We start from the raw sequence: 21,341 nt of genomic DNA on the forward strand, positions 1-21,341 counted from the left end.
TTTTCACTTTCAAGCATTAGAGAGGCAAATGGCAACCCACTCCAGTGTTCTTGCCTGGAGAATCCCAGGGATGGGGGAGCCTGACGGGCTGCCATCTAAGGGGTTGCACAGAGTCGGACACAACTGAAGTGACTTAGCAGCAGCAGCAATTGGCTTCCCAGGTAGCTCAGTGGCTAAAGAATCCCCCGAAATGCAAGAGCTGCAACAAATGTGGGTTCGATCCCTGACTTGGGCAGATCCCCTGGAGAAGGCCATGGCAACCCACTCCAGTATTCTTGCCTGGAGAATCCCATGAACAGAGGAGCCCGGTAGGCTACAGTCCATAGGGTTGCAAAGAGTCGGACATGATCGAAGTGACTGAGCACGCACACATGCATGCACATAATTACATACAAAATGGGCATATTCATTCATTCCACCAATATTTACTGGGTGTTCTGGGCATTGTGGATACAGCAAGGAACAAAAAACATCAAAGATTGTCTTCCTGGAGCTTATATCAATATTATGGAAGGCAGAGAAAGGCAGTTCCCAAATATGCATATACAACGGTGAGGTGTGCTATGATGAAAATACAGCATAAGAAAGGGAGTGGAGAATGCAGTGTGTTTTACATGAAGGAGGACGCAGGCAGTGAACACCGCAATACTAAGGAGCAGTGACATGAAAAAACTTAGCCAAGTCCAGGTGCAGGAATCCATACATATGTTTGTGGTAAATTCACATGGTGCTATTATTCGTGGGAAGCAAATTCATGACACTGTGCTTAAACCATGCTATCTCTCTCTGCGTTACAGCAGTCCTCATTTGTGTAAGCACCACGTGGCAACATGATAGACAATGCTCTTTGCATCCACTTTGTGGCTGAGGTATTCTGAACAATTGGTTGTCTAGGGTAACTAATTCGAGAACTGGAAGACAAACCACCGAGTCTGCATCCTTAAGTCACCCTTTGCTTAGTGGAGCTTCCCCAAGATCAAGGGAGAATACTAAATATCTGTTTACTAAAACCTTGGCTTTCCTTTCGCTGAGGCAGCCTACCCCTGGCATGACCCTTATCCCCGTTGCAGACATTTCTCATGGATAGGAATCCTGTTGACCTTGTCTCTCATGTCTCCTAGGCAATTAAACAGCCTCAGTCAGCTGTGACTTGATTGTTCAATGACTTTTTCCTCTTCTCATTGACTTCACTGGAATAGAAGACTAAATATAGGCACTGGTTCTCATATCTCCCTGGGCTTTCTGTGCAGTCAGACTGGTTATCACTAACAGATAATGCTTACAAGACCCACACAGAAGAGCAGAAGAATAAAAATGGGGGTTGGAGTGGTGCTAAAAACAAGGAAGCTTCAGAAAGTTTCTCATTTTGTAAAATCAAAGAAGGCAAATGGTGTGCTTAAATAACCATGACCATGAACACAGACTTATGAAAATTAGAGAAATGGAGTGATGTCCATGGACTGTAAGGAAGAGGAAGTGGAAATATAGTTCTGAGATCAAAAGTTTGGGAATTTGAGTTTCAAACTCTGGTGACTACAGGGAATAGGCATGGAGTAGAAATGGATGAGAGGCCAGCTGGGGCCATTGATAACCTTGAGCTCACGAGCCAAGGCCAGGGCCTGCTGCTTGCTTAGTGCTAATGATTGGCCAGCTAGAATATGGACCTCTAATTGCTCGGTCTGATTTTCCAAAAGAAGTCAGAGATCGGGGTGCCTTAGTGTGAACACTCCAATTTTTAAATATTGGCAACTTGATTTACGCAAATGTATTTAAAATATGACTGATCTCTCCCTTGCACTTTTAATGCACCAACTTCCTTACCTAACCTTGCCTTACTGGAGTCTTACTTGGGCAAGTGATGAGTATACTTGTTGAATAGATGAAGAACTACTTCCTCCTCTCTCGCAAAAAAAAAAAGCCACTTTTATAAGGATGGAGTATTCTTATAAAAGAGTTAGACTTTTAGTATCTGCTTTGGGTGGAAAATTGCGATGCAGAAGACCCATTCTTAGTCAGGATTGCATCTTCTCCACTGGTTTTGTTACAAGATTTGACACTCCAAATATTGCAAACATCAGTTATTATTGAGTCATGGCAAATATTAATTGTATTTCAGGTGTTAATTAACCCACTCACCCATGTTTAAAGCGATTGCTGATGCTTCTCTTCAGAGTGTATTTCTGCATAGGAAATGAGGGGGTGTTGGTCATGCATTTGGTCAGCAAACCTCCCTCAAAGCAACGACTCAAGCTGGCACTGTGGAAACATTGTGGGAATTAGTAAGTTAAATATGACACTGACTCTGCTTTTCAGAAAGCTACTGTTCTACATAGGAGATAAAATATATTTCTAAATAATGATTCAAAGGACATTGTGATAAATTATAGGACAATTTACTGTGAGCATGAAGGTGTATAAAGTTATAGTGTATAAAGTTATATATATATATATATGTATAAAGTTAAAATGTATAAAGTTATATATATATATATAACCCAGGTTATAATTTTCAAATCCAAAAGCTTTAAATATACTTTTTACTACTAGTGATATGAAACCAGGAAGTTCTCACTGGTAGAAAGCTTGAGTTAAAAAATTTAATAATAAATACTGAGTACTGAATATACTGTGTATCACCAAGCTATATTTTATATGCATTATTTTATCAGTTCTCATTGTACTATTTAGTAACTCACCCCAAATCTCAGAGCATAAGCAGAAAATTCAGAACTCAAATTCAGGGCTCTTTGACAATGGAGCCCAGACTTTTAATGTTAAGCTTATAAATGTTTTCTGAAAAAAAGAAAAAAAATTTGAGAAAAAATTTTTCTTGAAGGAGAATAGTAAGTTATTGTTTGTAACCACAATTAAAGAAAAGTTTCTTATTTGGATTCAGTACTCATGGAACACATTGTCTTTATGGTGTTATATGATACAACCTAAAGTTTCATTTTGTTGGAAGCTTTAGGGTGTGTGAAATTGACATCTTTTTTTTTTTCCTGAAATACTGTTACAGTAATGAGATATAGGTATATACTTCCTACTTGCTGTGATATCTTGTAAAAAAATCAAGGAAAGTAGAAACCTAATTCCCAGTTCGTGTATAACAACACTTATTAGCATATCTCAGTGATTATATGGTAAATAATAAGCTTAATTAGCAAGGTTAATTTAGGATTATCAACTATATACTTTTCATTGTGACGTATCAGATGGCTCATTGATGGAAAATATGAGATATGTAATGTGTTAGCTAAAAAATTGGTCTTCAGGAAATATGTAGAATTCTATAATTTTCTTTTAGAAAGATTCTAACACTTATTTCAAGATATATAAAATAAAGCAATTAAATGGACAAGAATATCAAGGGAAGAGGAATAACTGATGTAAATTATTAAATTGAATTTGAGCCCAAATTGGACTTGGATTCTTACAAGATTTTAATCTAGGTTTTCTAAATAATACAGAATTTAGATAATTTCTGGGAAGTTATAGGGCACCAACTCAAATATATGTCAGTTAGGATGCCTTTCAGTGACACTGGCTAACAAAAAGCCCTGACTTTATTGGGTTTAAATAATAAAGGAATTTATTATCTAATAAAAGAAAGTTCAAGGGTATGGCTGGCTGTCAGTCTAATGCCGGAGCACTTCAGCCCTGCCTCTCCTGATTGTCTCTCAGCTTCATCCCAGAGGGTACCTTATATGCTCATGGATGCAACATGGGTACAACAGTTTCACAAAACCATATCCAATCTTGATAATGTCCAGTGAAGAAAAGCAACCATCATTTCCCTTTTGCTCTTCTTAAAATGAATATACCTTTCCCAGAAGCAACTACTCCATTCAAGATCTTCTCACATCTCTTTGGCCAAAATTGCATCACATGATCATTCCGAAACCAGTCATTGGCAAAAGAAATAGGACCTGTGTAATCGGCTTGGAATAACCAGGATCATCCATTTGGGCTGGGGTTTGACCCAGGTTCCACCAAAGTATGGCCATGTGAAGAAGCATAGATATTAAAATGGAATCAAAGTTTTATTGGAAAAGAGAGAGGATTGGCTATTGGGTAGCCAACCACTGAGGGCTGTTACAGAGGAGTTCTACATGTAACTGGGGAGGAAACAGCTGTTGAGATCAAATAGTCTTCTGTGGTTTGTTTTGAGTTTAGCTCTTTGATTTCGAGATGGTCCCCAACAATGATGCTTATCCTCCTCATAATTATAGCAGAAGGGGAATGTGAGCTGGAAGGGATCGTTCTGAGACCCAGATTTGTTAAATGTCTTCCTCAAAGTCACACAATAAATTAATGGCAAAGCCAGGGCAGGGCTTATTGACTCTCAGTACAGGGTGTTTTGTTTCATCCTTTACCCTTCAGACCATTGGAACTACTTTAAAACTCATGGCTAGCACTGGCATTTTCTGTAATTAACAGCTCCTTATAATACATTTATTTTGTTTGCTCAGCCTCCTAGAAACTAAATTGAGTCTGTGCTTTAAAAAGCCTGCTGTGGTCCTTATTCTCTGTCCTGGTACCATGTGCATGAATCAGCAATGGGTTTCCACATACTTCACATTTGGTGCAAATCTCTTTCTTTCCACATCTCTCCCAACTGCTTCCCCATCTTCTCTTGCTCCATCTATGATCAGCTTCCTGTTTCTAAATAGATTTTGTGGTCGCCCTTCCCTCCTTGTTCCAGTTCCTAGCCACTAGTTACTTAGGCTGTGGTCTATATTGTTCTTCCAACAGCCTACCCCGTTGCGGTTGCCCCACACATCCACATTGTTATATGTCCCCAATTTGGGCTCTGGAATTATTTTGGTAACGACCACATTGGGTGAGAGTCAAACTAATAATTAAAGTGTTGGGACAACTTCTCCTATTGCAAGTCTCCTCCTGTGTTTACAACCCAAGAGGAGCAGCTTCTTGTACTCTTGTTACATATAATGCACAAATAGCACGTGACGTATGGCCTCCCACAAGCCTGAATGCTTATGATTTACTTTGTGTTTTTTTTCATTTCTAGGACAAGATGTTGATAAATATAAAGAGCATCTTATGGATGTGCTCTACCTTAATAGCAGCCCATGCGCTACAGAAAGGTGAGTGTGGTAATCATTTTTTAGGACTAACTGAAATAAAAATTAAAGTATTGGGGCATGGAATGTGATTATGGAATCATTAAAATAAAGGATGAATTTTTTATCTATTCATTGCAGAACACTTTTAGCTAAAATATCATTAGGCTGAAAACGGTGGTTTTAAATAAATCAGTTATAACAAAATAATGAACAGGATGCTAAAGAAGAAAGTGGGCTTTCAGTAACTTCCCAGATTACTTTCAGACTGTGCAAAAAGGCTCATTTGAGTGGCTGGGCATATTTTAAGGTTCCACTCTTTTTGACACCACTCAAAGGCTTTTCTACATTCAAAAAAAGACTATCGAACTTTCAGAGGGATACAATTTGAAAGAAATCAAGAACATATAGAGAAGCCTGATAGACAAGTTTTTACCCCTATCTCCATTTCTTTCTTTTTCTCTTTTCTTCTCTCTCTCTTTCTCCTTTGTAACTGGATAAGTACACATGCACTGTTTTTCTTAGCTTTAAATTATATGTCCACCTAATGAGAGTTTTGTGATTCCAAATTTGTAGACTCTTGGTCCATGAAGAAGGAATCTATGCTGAGTATCAGTGACCTGCTCCCATCAAGGGTCTCTCTAGACTCAGCTTCTGCTTCTTTCTCACACTCACTGCCTGCTTCAGAGTCTCTGAAATAATTTATGATTTATAATTTCCATTCTTATTCCTTATTTTTTCCTTATACCTTATTTCCCTTCCCCTGCCCCCATGCAGTTCCTTCTGCTTAGCAGTCCCTTCTTTTGTCCTCTACAGTTCCACTTCAGTTCATTCTAAGATTCAAAACTTGTGTCACTCAATCTATTTCTTCATCCATCCTTCCTATCCATTCATTTATCTATCCATTGTTTGAACAGATTCTACGTGCTATGTGTTAGTCTGGGTCTCCAGGGATATATCAGTGGATGAGTCATACATTGTCTTAGATTTCATTAAGCCTAATCTCCTTAGTTACATGAGGTAGGCGATAAACAAGTAAACCAACAATCCAAGTACTTCTGAATTGATGAAAATAAAGCAGAGTGACGTCATAGAAAGTGGCTTAGGGTGGAGGCAGGGGAGGTGGTAAGGCATCTTTGAGAAAGTAATACTTACACTGACGTGGGAATGACAAGAAGGAGCCAGCCAGCTAAGATCTGGCCCAAGTTAGGTAGTGTGTTTGAGCAATAGAAAGGTCACTGCCCTTGGAGAGCAGTGATCAAGGAAAAAGCAGGAGATCTAGATAGAGAGATAGGCAGAAATCAGCTCATGTAAATAGAAACACTATCTGACACTCAGAAAAGAGCTTCCTATGTTTATTTTTCTGCATCCATGTCTCTATTTCTACTTTGCAAATCTGGGTGGACACCGGTGGGGTGGGATGAATTGGGATATTGGGACTGATATATATACACTACCATGTATAAAATGGATAACTAATGAGAACGCTCTGTAAAGCACAGAGAATTCTACTCAATGCTCTGTGATGACCAAAACAGAAAGGAAATCCAAAAAAGAGGGGATATATGTATAGGAGTAACAGATTCACGTTGCTGCCAGCAGGAACTAGCAGAACATTGTAAAGCAACTATACGCAAATGAACTTTTTTTTTTTTTACAAGAAGGAGCTTCCTATGAGCCAGGAACAGTTTTAACACTTAACATTAGTTTATTGAAACATTCACTATCCATAGAGGAAACTGAGATCCAGAGAACCTAAGTGACTTGCTCAAAGTCACAAGACCAATAAGTAGCAGAACTGGGAGAAGAACCAAGGCTGTCCCAGGAGTGTGTGAACTTTACCATGGTTACACTTCTTATCCATGTAAGCATGGTAAACTTTAGAAATGGATTTTATTCCCAGGAAGCACTAAAGGGTTTCAGCCAGTGAAAGGTAAGCCGATGAATGTTTTCCAAGTTCCATGTTTGCTGTTCTATGTCGGTTTGACTGTAGGAGAGAAAGAGTGGCCGCAGGGAGATGACTTAGGAGGTTACTGTGATCACCTGTGTGTGAGATGGGGTGCTTGTATCACGTGGTGGCAGGAGAGCTGGGGAGAAGGGAACTGGATAGGTGGAGATGGAGGATTAGGACCAGTGCATGGATGGGATGTGGTGTGGTGAGGGTGAGAGAGGAATCAAGGATGAGCTGACTTCTGAGATGGCTCCCACCTCTCATCCCGCAAATTATTTCCAGGCAATTTTAAAGCCCTTTCTCTATTTCTCATTGTCCCTTGTGCTGTGACAGCTACTATATAGTCCATACCACTCATTGAGGATAAGTTATTCCTTGTTTTCCTTCCCAAGCAGACTATGACTTCAAGAGAGCTGTTTTTTTATTTTCTAGCAGAGTTCCTGACACACTGCTAGCACTTAATCAATTTATGGTTGAGTGAATAAGTGAATTAATAAATAAATAATGAGTGAATACCACAATGAATGACCTGGATGGCCATCAGCGTCTAGGCTCCACCAATCCAACGGCCAAGAAGCTGTCCTCTTCAGCATTTTTAGGAAGTAAAGGTGACAGAGAGGAAGGATAACAGCATTGAGTGAAGAGGGAGGACACAGAAAAAAGATGGAGAAAAGGGAGTTGATTTGGTTGGGTCGTAATAGAAGGAAATTACAGAAAAAGTAGTGGGAGGACTTTGAGAAACAGGATCATCACCCTTTCACTTAAAACAAAGAAGGAAAGAAGGAACTCACACAAATAATAGGGAAACCAACCCTTATGGTATAGCTCCTTGATGATATTTTAAATAGTAATAACAGCTAACAATGTTGAGTAATTTCTACATGTTAGGCTTTAAGTATTTTACTTTGTTAACCTTTTTTAATCTTAACTCTTCCATGAGACACGTGCTTTATTCTCCCCAGTTGGCAAATGAGGAAACAATAGTACCAAAAGATATATCGACATAACTAATGTAGAAGATCACACAGCAATTTAGTGATGGAGCCTGGAGGTGAACCCAGGCAATCTGGTTCCACTGTCCGTTCTCTCCACCAGTGTACTGCACTTTACCCCAAGCATCAGGTTTTTTTGTAAATTGGTGAAAACTATTAAGCAATATCATTAGTTTGGGGCTAATTTCAGAAGAATCTTCATTTTTTCAAAGGGATGAAGTTGAAAATGTAAGATACTTATGAAATATATATGCCAAGTTCACAGTGAAGCACAGAGTAATAGCTAGTTGGGTCAACACAAGTACTCTCATCTTAAGGGTTTTTCTGTTTAAGTCTAGGCACTTGAAAGGTGAGTAATTAATGAACACTTTGTCTCTTGGTTACTGGCTTTATTTTAATGCATAAGGAACTCTGATTTAACAATACCTTTTTTATGGATTATTTACCATTGACTCTGTTATTTGGATATTCCTCTAATATAATAAATGGAGTCATGCACAGTCACAAGTAAATGAATGAAAGAGGGAGTGATATTAATACTTGAGAGGGTAATAAATTCCCTTAGTCTCACTCTGGCACTTCTAGGCCAAGGTCGGTGTGTGTGTTTGATTAAATTGTGTAGACAGAATTTGCATCATTCTTGCTCTGCAGAATTTTCTGACATAGAATGAAGCATAATTGATTATTCATTATTTGGAGTATTCTCCCTTACAGTATTCATTTAGACCACAGACTTGAATGGTGAACTCTTGTTAGCATTCATTTTTATTTCTTGCACTGTCAGAATTTCAGACAAGTTCTTGCAGGTAGCATTCTTTTTTAACATGCATAGTCGATAAACATTATCCTCTGTGCTACTAAACTTCTTTCTTAAAATATTTGTGTTTCGTAAACTTAGTTCTCATTACCCAGTGCATTAAGACCCAAGATTTCATATACAAAAGACTTGGCCACACAGCTTTTTGTTAATCTTGTTGATAAGACTGGATTCTCCATGAATACATATTTACATACAACTGCAGCTTTTAGCTTTCTTGTATCTGTAAATACCCAGAACAATAAATAACCCTTGGAAAATTGCCTTTTGACATTATTTTGTTCCAATATATCTTTTCATTACAGCACAGTTATGGAGAAATGCTCTTAAGTGTCAAAAACCTCCCAATTGAATAGATTGGGCTGAATCAAAGAGTCTTATAAATTTATACCACAATTGATGTCGATGGTAAAGATGTTTATTCTCCATTTAAAAAGCTGTCTTTTATTTGTGAGGTTAATCATCTATAATTCTTCAGGGAGGAAGTAGGAATTCCTAGAACATATGATGGGTACAAATTAAGACATTTTTAGTTCATAAAATTCTCACCTCTTTCCTTCTCAGGACCCCTATTCTCTGCCAAAACAACAACAACAACAACAAATAGTACAAGATGTCTTTTTGTTGTCTTTAGCTCCCTAATGGGATCCAGTCCTTTTGAAGTTAAATTTTAGTCTTTAGCATCTGTATCATTTCTAATGCATGTTCATATTGAGATGTGTTACTAATGCCTTTAACCACTAACACACCAAGTGTTAGATACACATCATTTTGTCAATTAAGAAATATTATTTTACTCCACCTAGAGGTTACTGTTACTGTTCATCATATTTGCATGAAATGGGAGTTCCCTGTGCACTATAATTTATATTCTATTATGAACACATTGTCTCACCAACAAGGAGAGACTGGGAGATGGGTGCAAGATGGGGAGGAGAGGTATAGATCCCTATATGAGTGAAAGAATGTGGGTTTTATTTATTTATTTATTTGTATGTAATGGTATTGAATTATAGTCGAAGTGTTCTTTCTCATTAAAAGTTTAAGGGCTTAAGCAGAAAGGCATTCTGTAGATTAATACTTTAGAAGGGTTGCATGTGTGCATGTTCAGTCGCTCAGTCATGTCTGATTCTTGCGACCCTACGGACTGTAACCCGCCAGGCTCCTCTGTCCATGAGATTCTCCAGGCAAGAATACTGGAGTGGGTTGCCATGCCCTCCTCCAGGGGATCTTCCCAACCCAGGTATCAAACCCACATCTCCTGCATTGTAGGCAGATTCTTTACTACTTAGCCACCTGGGAAGCCAGGCTTAGAAGGGTTAGGTGAACAGAAGTCAACATTACCCCCCAGGATATATTGGAGAGGTAATGTTTCACTGCAAAGCGACTGCAGCTGGATTTGTCATTACGATGAAAGCCTTTGATTCAACACTGAACCATAGTGGGTCCTTCAAGTGTTGGACATTTTCCTGCTCTAGTCTACTGAAGTACTTTTGATAATTTTCACTTCCTCTTGAAGTTATTTTCATTTCTTCTAAAGTAATGTGGTAGTTATCTTAATCATTTTTCTTCTTCTCACCTGTTGACTTAAATCTGCTTTTTAACTATTCTTCCTAACATTGGTCAAGTCTTTTAAACCCTCATTGCTTAGTCTAGGTTCCTCTCACCCTTGATTTCTTGCCTTCCTACAATGGCCTTATTTTATCACTTGTTTTGTTCATGTTAAAATCTAAGTTACAAATACTTTAAAATGAATGCTCATATTTTAGCACATAAAAATGAGCATTATCCATTTGCAGCAACATGGATGGACCTAGAGATTATCAAAGTGAGTGAAGTCAGACAGAGAAGGAGAAATATTGTATAGGAAAAGTGTTATAAGTATACCCGGATGAGGGTGTGTATGGAATCTAAAAAGAAATTATAAAAATGAACTTATTTATAAAACAGAAATAGACTCGTAGACTTAGAGAATGAACTTTTGCTTGCCATGGGGGAAAATAGGGGGAAAGTGATAGGGAATTTGGGATCGACATATACACTCTGCTATATTTCAAGTGGGTGCCCAACAAGGTCCTACTGTATAGCACAGGGAACTCTGCTCAGTATTATGTGGCAGCCTGGATGGGAGGGGAGTTTGGGGGAGAGTGGATACCTGTATATGTATGGCTGTGTCCCTCTGCTGTCCACCTGAAATTATCACGACTTTGTTGACTGGCTATACTCCAATATAAATTAAAAACTTTTAAAAATAAAAACAAAAAAGATTTTTAATGAGCATTATTAATTCCTGGCTTTGTTATAAAACATTATTGAAATGATATACTATTCTCTGTATATAAAATCACCCTAATTATTTTACATACTGAAGATGTAACCAAATCCCTGTAATGGTTCTTATCCTTTCACTTATTTAATAGACTCAGCTTGTCGATTTTGTATGTTCTCTTTCCTGTAGTCAACATGGAAAAAAGCCCACCTGTTAAGGGCTCCCTCTCTGGAAAAGTCAACCTACCATGTCATTTCTCAACCATGCCTACCTTACCACCCAGTTATAACACCACCAGTGAATTTCTGCGAATCAAATGGTCTAAGATTGAATTGGACAAGACGGGAAAAGATTTAAAGGAGACTACTGTTCTCGTGGCCCAAAATGGGAATATCAAGATTGGCCAAGACTACAAAGGGAGAGTGTCGGTGCCTACACACCCCGAGGACGTGGGCGACGCCTCACTCACCATGGTCAAACTGCTGGCCAGTGACGCAGGCCGCTACCGCTGTGACGTCATGTACGGGATTGAAGACACCCAGGACACGGTGTCATTGACCGTGGAGGGTAAGGCTTGGGAATCTAGAAGAAGCTAGTGTTACAGGACACCTGATTCAGAAGTGTGGGGAAACAAGATTCAAAAGTAGCCATTGCTCAGGGTTTGAACAAAGGGAAAAAAACACCAATCGACCCAGTAGTCCATGGCTTTCACTAAAAATGAACTGTTAATTGTTCAGGAGTCAAGGGAAGTGACTTTATACCAGATGTAATGAATACCTCAAGAATCATTACTTCATTATTGAGAGCTATCAGCAATTATTTTTTAAGACTGCAAAGGCTGATCTACAGTTTAATTGTTTTTACATATGTGTATATGTGCGTGTACACTCACATGCATACATACACACACATATACACATATATATACATACACACACACAAACCCTTTTTCTCACTCTCCTAGCATGGTTATTAAAATGCTTGAGTTTGCTTTTAAGAAATATAAATTATATCTTAACTTTCATTGAATAAATAAGGCACCTAATAAGTACCATGGTATATATTAATATAGTGCTTTGAAAAGGGGGCTCAATAAACATTTGAGTTGGATCAAAACAAGAATTCAGTGTATTTTTTTAAGGTCAATACACTAGTTATCCACTGTCTTGCAATGAGACATTTTAGTTTCAGCCCCCTTTCAGTGGTGGTTTGTATGTCATTTGAATTTAAGTTAGGAGACAAAGCAAAGAAAAATTGCTTTAATTGGGTACACACATAATGCCACAGCTCTTGGAAGCAGAATATTTTGGCAAGTTATTAAGCAAAATTCTCATACCCAGACATGATGGAACAGATTTTTCTTCCAACCCTCCATTTGCCTATAAAATATTTACCTTTCAGAAGCATATACAAAGGGTTTTATTAAAACTCTTTCTTGTGTAGCCAAAAGGAAATACTCTGAATTTCAGATGTGACAGATTAATTTCTGAACATCCTTTTCCATTCAGATCCTATTGCTATCCTCTATAAATCCATTTTTATGTTTTCCAGGCATCCACTGAATACCCTAGGCTCTTTACTCTTAATCTTTTTATCATTTACTTTGATTAGTCTTGGTTTATTTTTTCTACTGATCTATCTCTTCCTCTTTTTGTGTAATGTAACATACTATATATATATATATATAAAATATATAAACTTAGATACACAATATACATATATTTTATATATATATTAAATCCCAAAAGAAGTTTAACAACTTCTTACAATCTTCATCATTAAAGAATTAGCAATGGATTTGCCCCTTGCTCCTCTGAAACAATGAAAATTCTCCACTTAATCTCCTTAGCCCCATGAGGTCTTCAAATTATCCAGCAATTATAGATACTTATACAGCCTGATATTCCCTGCCTTGGTCATGGAGGCCCCTTTGTGCCCCCTTACTGCCAATCCTCAGTGCACAGGGAAGATTTTTAATTACCAAGAAGGCTATCTGAAGCTTTGATCAGCAGAAGACTAATTTAAAACCATGCAAAGTCTTGCTCAAGTCTTAAAGGTCATTATAAATGTACTTATAGGACCATATATACTTCCTGGAAGTTTTAAAGTTGTTCTATAAAGATACAGATTTTATGAAGAGCATTCGATCGGTGTTTTTGTTTTTTTTTTTTTCTTTGAAATATCAGAAATGGGGAATAAGTACTAGTTGTCAGTGCATCCACTTGGTACCCGTGCTGGCCTTTTTGTATTGACACTGGTCAGAGGCACTTATTGATGACACGTCTAGTCTGTTCCCTGTAGATGCTTTATTGGCACATACCTGTTTTGGAAGAGAGAAGCAAAGATAGGCATGCGGAAAACAATTTAATAGCTAGAAGTCAAGCTGTGTGTGGGGAGTGGGGGGGAGGGAGCCTGTTGTCAACTCCAAGAAATTACTAGGAATAAAAGGAGAGTGAAAGATATCTTGGAAACCAAAATTAATTCCACATAACAAATATGTGGTGTTAAATGATATGACAATCAGATCTCATCCATAAAACCCAATTACCCCAATTTCTATTTTCCAGTGACTTCCTAGGCACATGAGCTTGACTCACTTTGCTGTCTGATGAAAATGAGTCACCATATTTACTCCAGTTAAAAATGGAGATGCCCTTGCTAAAGTGGGAGGAGGGGCCCAGGCTTCACCCCCTCAGTTGCTCTTTCCTCAGGCTTTTGACAGTTCTTTGACCCTGAAACACAGTTCAAGAACCACTAGTTTATGCAACTCCTAAAATACAACAAAGTGGAATTTGAAGCACATATCAGGATGCCTGGCTTCTACCCGCGGGAGTCTGAAGAACTTTATTTCAGGCCTTCTTTTGGATAAAAATCATACATTTTACCTGTCAAAGTGGAGATCCTACATTATGCAAATCAGTTAGTGAATATGATAAGCATTTATTAGAGTAGCCTATCCACTATTTTAAGATATTTTAAAATTCTTTATCTAATTTGATCTTCATTTTAATAAAATAACATAAGCACTGTTAGGTATACTTAATAGAGGAGAAAATTAAGGCTTATACATGATTTAGGAGCAAATCAGGAATTGGAATGGGCCTTCTCTTACATACTCCAGTGTCTTTTCCATTATAATATATTGTCTCTGTAAGTAAATATCACAATATTTCATGTTTGGAAGAAGTGGTATTGGTGAAGGTTCTATATGCTTCTATGGAGTTGGCCCTGAGTACAAACATGAAGTAAGAGGAGTTGATCTCGTGACCTCCTTAACTCTTTCTATCTCTTGCAGCACCTACTCCCCTTAGTTGTCCATGGTTCCCCTGATAGCCTGTGCGTGCTCAGTCGCTTCAGCCGTGTCTGACTGTTTTGCAACCCCATGGACTGTAGCCTGCCAGGCTCCTCTGTCCATGGGATTCTCCAGGCAAGAATACTGGAGTGGGTTGCCATTCCCTTCTCCAGGGGATCTTTCTTACCCAGGGATTGAACCTGCATCTCCTGCATTGCAGGCAGATTCTTTATCCACTGAACCACCTGGAAAGCCGTGATAGCCTGAATACTACCTATAATTAGGACAACTAGTCACCAGTTGGGATTTAGCAGCTTAAATCTTTTTTTCAGATGGTTTACGTGGGAACAGAAAATTCCTGACTAGGAAACTCTCTAATGGAGCAGAATGGGATACCTGAGTGAACAGCATTTCTGGGGTTCCTCAGATCACCATAATTTTGCATAATGCTATATGAAGTAAAAATAAAGAAATTATCATGGTCTTAAGACTGTATTAGTCAGTCATTTGATGTATTGCTGTGATGAGAAACTGCACAGTATGTGGGGAGCCTTGAACTTGCCTGTAATTGTTCGCTGCTGTCTTTGCAGGGGTTGTATTTCACTACAGGGCGGCGACCAGCAGGTACACCCTGAATTTTGAGATGGCTCAGAAGGCTTGTGTGGACATTGGGGCCGTCATAGCCACCCCAGAGCAGCTGCATGCCGCCTACGAAGATGGTTTTGAGCAGTGTGATGCAGGCTGGCTGTCAGATCAGACTGTTAGGTGAGTGGTCTGGGGCCACAGGCTTTACTTCATCACTGCGGGAGTGAGAATAAAGGGTTACTTCCTAGTCCTTTATTTTCCCAGGTATCCCATCCGGGTTCCCCGAGAAGGCTGCTATGGAGACATGATGGGGAGGGAAGGAGTCCGGACCTACGGATTCCGTGCTCCTCATGAAACTTACGATGTGTATTGTTACGTGGACCATCTGGATGGTAAGATGTTCACATTTCTCTAGCTTCATTTGACCCAAGAAAATCAAGAAAACACTGGGAGCACGTGGGGATAGAGTGAGTCTTCATGCTTGTTTGGATTCCAAACAGCAACATTTAGTTTAAATAACCGTATGATTCTGTGGTGAAATAAGCTTAAATTAAAGTGGAAAGAGAAAGAGGGCTGTGTAAATGGTTATGTAGGTTTGAAATGTCTTTAGTTAATGGCAGGTTTGCTTTCAGTCATGCTGCCATTGGAACGTTTCCAATACACTTTTAGAGCATTAAGAATAGAAACCTGTAAGGGCGGTACCTATTCTTGTAAGAACTTCAGGTAGAACCCTGTGATGACAAACCACTGTGAATCCAAGAGCTGATAAACATCCCAAAGTGCAACTGAATAACACACGCTAGCCAAGGAAGGATTTTCATGGTTTGCTTCTCCTTGTGTTCACTTTGCTACACTCATATTTAAGGCAATCGTTTATTCATTCAATCAATCAGCACACCAAAAACAAAACCAAACCAAACACCCACTGTGTTAGAGATACTCTGCTTGTTGTTAGAACTATGAAGTCAGGTAAGATACAAGCCTTGCTTTAGAGATTCTTAGAGCCTGATTGATTCTGGCATCATCATTTCTTCCTCAGTGACAGAATGAGGCTCTTAGAGATAGTAAGTTTGAGTTCTCTTCTGGCAATGTTACCGAAGGGCACAATACAGTTTTATTATAAGACACATGGAGTGGAAGTTTCTGTGACTTTTGAAATGGAAGTTCACTCATAGTAATAGCTATCTTAGAGGCCTAAATATATAAATAGAGGTATCACATTGAGTTATACATTTAATTTTAGCTGTGTACCTATAAAAGAATGATCTCAATTTTCTTATGTTTAAAATGAGGAGGTTGGACTAGAAAATTTCCATGGTCCCTCCCAACATAATTAAATTCTCTGATTCTATGAATTGAATAAACAACCTCAGTGACTGAGAGCTAGAAAATAAGCAGCTTATATTTGCCTGGGGTCCTAAATTTGAAAAGGATAGCCTGATTCCAAGAAGGTTTCTTAAATGTGGTTCTCTAGCATCTTAATATTCTTATTATGACTATTATTTAAGACTGATACATGTGTTTTCTAAACCATAACTTCAGATACTAACAATTTACATTTTTCACAAAGATAAAGGGAAAATAATCTATAAAATTCTAGCTATAAGATATAGCTTATCTCCTTCCTTTAAGTTTAAGTTTAGTTAACTTTTTCCATAGGATAAGAGATGGTTGATAGGAGATTCTGATTCTAGGAAACAAATTTTGTTATTGCTATCTCAGTAAGATGGAAATTTGTACCTAAATTCAGTAAGGTGGAATTTGTTTTATCACTGTTGTTTTCTTTTGGAATAATGTCTATTAGAGTGATGGCAATAGAAATTTCTGGAATGCTGGTAATACTGGAACTAAATCAGAGACAGATTTTGCAAAAGTATATATAAGTCATAATTATCTAAAAAATCTTTACCAAGTGTAATTGAAATGGTGGCTTTCGGGTATAAATCTGTGGCCAATTTGATCCCAATATGAATAAACATTAACATCACAAGCCAACCTTTGTGATAGAAAGTTAGGATTATGTATTTACATGCTCCCAGAAGGTGTGCCTAGGGGTCCCTCTGTATGCCTCTTCTTCAGTCTTATCCTGATGAAGGTACTGAAACCCCATTCTCTAAGGCTACAGAATCGCTAGCTTCTTTGAAGTCTAGAGGACTTTCTGCAGAAGCTCCAGAAATTCCATGCCCTCCACAAATTCTGTGTGAGATACTTTTGACAGGTCTTGGTGGGAAAAGCCCTGCCAAGGATTCCTAGCCATGCTGTTCCCATCAAGAGCCGGCTCCCTAAAATCTGTTCAGAGTATCATAACTAGTATTTGGGAAAAATTGAGCTGTCAGAAGAGCCATTCTGAGGATGTATGCATACACCACAATGAGAAGGATTTATTAGTCATATAGGAGTTCTTCTCCACCTCCACAAACATTGTCACTTCTAGGGCCACTGTTGTTTGTAAAACCAGTCTCTGCTCCAGGGTAAACCAACTGTGTAGAGTTGTGTATTTACTTGGGATATATGTTCATGTATTTGATAACTGAAAACTTGTAGTGTATAACACAGCATAACTCTAGTTGAGGTATTTATACTAAAACGACAGAATCTGAAATTTTTTGTCTTGCCACATAGAAGTTGGAAGACAAAAATGAAAGAATCAGTATAAACACGAATTCAAGCACTGCTGAAATTTGTGTCAGCAGAGTTACAAGGCTTTAATTTGTTTCACATAAGGAACTTGACCATGTCAGAGGATATTCAATATGTTTACAATGATGTTTATTGTGAAGTGGGGTCAGTAAGGATAATTCCCTTTTCATCACGGTATCTTCATACCTCATAAAATGAGTTAAGGTATAAAGTGTTTGTCACACTGTGTGGCACAAAGTAAGTGCTCAATAAATAATAGTTATTATAGTTTATAGATTTTCAAAAGGTTCTTACTTCTGCTGAATTCTTAATTAATTTCATTGTTACTCTTTTGTATGTAAGTCAAGTGCCTTGAGGGATGAACAGGACATGAAAAGACACCAAAAGAACAAAAAAAATTGAAAAACGAAAATGATAATTTTTAGTTTTGCATGTCTAGCCCCGAACTCTCTTCTGAATTCCACACCTGCATTTCTTGTTTGTGAATCATTTTGGTGTCTCATCTCTGGTTTTCTGTCTTACCTCACAAATAATCCCCAAGCCTTTAACAGTTCTTCAAGGGACCTGTTTTATGACCATCAAAACAGGCAATCATCATGGCCAAATCATTCCCCTACTCAACCTGGTATGTGTGAATTTCCTGTTGCCTTCCTCCTCAAGCAAACGCTGCCTGGTTCAATCAAGAACCTCAATCCTGGCTCAGGGGTAAACTTTTCAGCTGTGTTTCCCTCTCCCTGATATGACCTTGCTTACGTGCACCAGCTGTCCATAGACCCTCCCCTGGCTCCTGCCAACAATTGTGCTCTGAGCCTCTCTGAGAACAAGCCTCTCATCTCCCCAGCATTCCACTCTTCTCTATGCCTGTGAGCAGACTGCCTCCAAGATCCCGTCTTTGGCCCTTCCAGCTCACACTGCCATTTTCTGATTTTGAACTCCCACTTTTCTTAGGGTTAGGGTCACATAGCTGGTGTTTAATTCTTCTTTCTGGTTGTTTTATAATCACCAGACATAAACTATTACCTAATATTTTTATTTCTGAAAAAACTTTTGTCAGATCCTGGTAGAAATAAGGGAATAATCATCTTCTATAGCTCTCCAACCACAGTGAAGAATCTATTCCAGTGTAAGACACACAGCAGAACTCAAGAACTACATGGTGGTAATTGCAGTATTTTTCCAACTTTGTCTCTTTCGGAAACCGCCTCCACCACCCTACCATTTCTACAGTACTTGAAAACAAATGCCAAATTTTGTTCACCAGACTTACTAAGGATCTGTTTTTTTCATTGGATCACCATGGTGCTAGTTTTTCTCTCTGAATTTCTCCTTTCTTTTCTGTGGTGTCTCTTAGAAATAACTTTTTCCTAGAGATACTCCTTTTTCCTTTCTGGCCTCTCCAGTCATTTCCCTTTTTTGCCTTCCCAGGCAATTGTCTTTTCTGGGATTGGTCCCTTTGTACCTATTCACAATCATAGGTTTATTTTTCTACTGCTTCCTTATTTCAAAATCAGAATAACTTTGTCACCTCTCTGACTTGTCTAACGCTTCCATGTCATCCAGGTGTCTGACCTAAACCAAAAGCAACTTTTCCTTTTTGTCTTATGAGCTCCTTTATAAATGTAAGCTTCTGTAGTGGCTCAGTCTATAAAGAATCTGCCTGCCAATGCGGGAGATGCAGGTTCGATATGAAAACCTAAAAATATTTAGGTAAAAACCTGAATGCCACTAAATAGGTCTTAGAGCAGGGCTTAATTCCAGCTTCTTTAGAGGATTTGATAGGATCAAAATCAGATACCAAATCTGTAAATTGTGTGATTTCCTGCCTGTGGATTCTCAGATTGACTTTTAATATTAATGGACTTTGCAGTGTGTAATCTACAGATTACTTTACTGCTGGGAGTTATTTAAGAATTAGTGATAATTGGGTTGATTCAGTTAAAATGCCCCATGTCAACTAGAATAGCTTCCTGCACACTGTGGTTCAGCAGATGGCTTCAAATATTGATTCCGGATTATAGAACCTCTCCACATTGATTGATGTTGGTGCTCGAAGATGCTGAAACTTTTTATTGTCTCTAGAACTCACAGAATCGTAGATCACAGTTAAGGCTGTGGGTTCCCAAAGAGGCTTTAGGCATGAAGACACCTTGCTAAGGGTTTGAAATTGAACTTGGAGTTCTTTTTGTTTAAGTGTTTGAATGTCTCTCTAAGAGTCACTGAGGAAGGTGTCCAGGAGTGGACCCCGGCAGAACCTCTGGAAAATGATGTCCTCCTTCAATATGACTTGAGTAGATTGACTATGAAGTAGCTCCATGGGTAGGATAAGAAAAGAAACTATTTGTTGTATGGTTGTATTGTCCTTTAACTTAATTCTCACAAAAACCTTGATAGGCATTTTTGTAAAACCTTTGTTTTTATACATGAGGAAACTAAGGCACAGAAGTTAAGTGACTGGATATACCCCTTTTTTAGTTGTCCTCCTGGAGTAGCTTTTCAGGACCACCAAAGATCCCCCAGAAGAGCAACAAGCAGTCTTACAGACCAGGAGGTGCAAAGTACTCTTACTGCTCCCCCAAATCTCTGATTTTTCACATAAAAATATCCTAATTCTTATCTGAGTAATGATTGCATTCCTGTTTGGATTACAGTGATTGGAATTGCTGGGTTAAATGGTAACTCTATTTTTAACATTTTGAGAAACTGTTTTGAAATTCTTACCAGAAGTACCTTAGGGTCCTGATTCTTTCGTTCTTGCCAACATTTGTTTTAATCTGATTTTTTTATTATAACCATCCTAATGTGTGCAATACTATCTCAGTGTGGTTTTGATTTGTATTTCCCTGATAGCTAGTGATGTTGAGCAACTTTTCCTATGACTGTTGACCATGTACATAATTTTCTTGGAGAATTATCTATTCAGAAGCTTTGCTCATTTTTAACTGGGTTTTTGTCTTTCTATTACTGAGTTATAGGAATTCTTTGTATACTCTAGATTCAAGAGTGTCTATTCAGATATATGATTTGTAAATATTTTCACTCATTCTCTGATTTGCATTTTACTCTTTGAATAGGACCTTTTGATGAACAAAGTTTTTAATTTTGATGAAATCCAATGTCTAATTTTTCTTTGATAATTTGTGCTTTTGGTGTCACATTTAAGAAAACACTGCCAAATCCCTAGTCATGAAGACTTATTTCTGTTTGTTTCTAAGAACTGTAGAAGTTTTAACTCTTATTTTTATCTATTTTGAGTTATATTTTGTATATGGCAGCTCTTTGCAGAAGAGGTAAAACAATTTTGAAAAAGAAAAGCACAGTTGGGAGTCTCATATTTTCCAATTTGAAAATTTACTAGAAAGCAAGAGTAATCAAAACAATGTGATAGTGACATAAGTATGGTCATATGGATCAACGGGACAGAGTCCAGAAACAAACCCATATATTTGTGATCGATGGATTTTCACCAGGGTGCCAAGGCCATTAAATGGGGAAAGAATAGTCCTTTTTAACAAATAGTGCTGGCATAATTGAATACCCACATACCAAAGAATGGATTTGGATTCTTATGCCATATACAAAGGGATTTCCCTCGTGGCTCAGATGGTAAAGAATCTGCCTGTAATGCAGGAGACCCCGGTTCAATCCCTGAGTCAGGAAGATCCCCTGGACAAGGGAATGGCTACCCACTCCAGTATTCTTACCTGGAGAATTCCA

General features: G+C 38.2%; 1 protein-coding gene across 2 annotated transcripts in view; it reads left to right on the top strand.

Annotated features, from left to right (window-relative positions):
* Positions 1–21,341, top strand: part of VCAN (versican) — a 115,737-nt gene that overhangs the window by 7,323 nt on the left and 87,073 nt on the right. For both annotated transcript variants that reach the window (XM_043913544.1, XM_043913545.1), the window contains exons 2-5: positions 5,030–5,105; positions 11,300–11,677; positions 14,993–15,167; positions 15,252–15,379. In XM_043913544.1, the coding sequence (XP_043769479.1) occupies positions 5,036–5,105; positions 11,300–11,677; positions 14,993–15,167; positions 15,252–15,379 (751 nt within the window). In that variant the 5' untranslated portion in view covers positions 5,030–5,035. The remainder of the gene's footprint in view (positions 1–5,029; positions 5,106–11,299; positions 11,678–14,992; positions 15,168–15,251; positions 15,380–21,341) is intronic.

Source organism: Cervus elaphus, chromosome 9, assembly GCF_910594005.1.
Source record: "Cervus elaphus chromosome 9, mCerEla1.1, whole genome shotgun sequence".
Taxonomy (NCBI): Eukaryota; Metazoa; Chordata; class Mammalia; order Artiodactyla; family Cervidae; genus Cervus; species Cervus elaphus.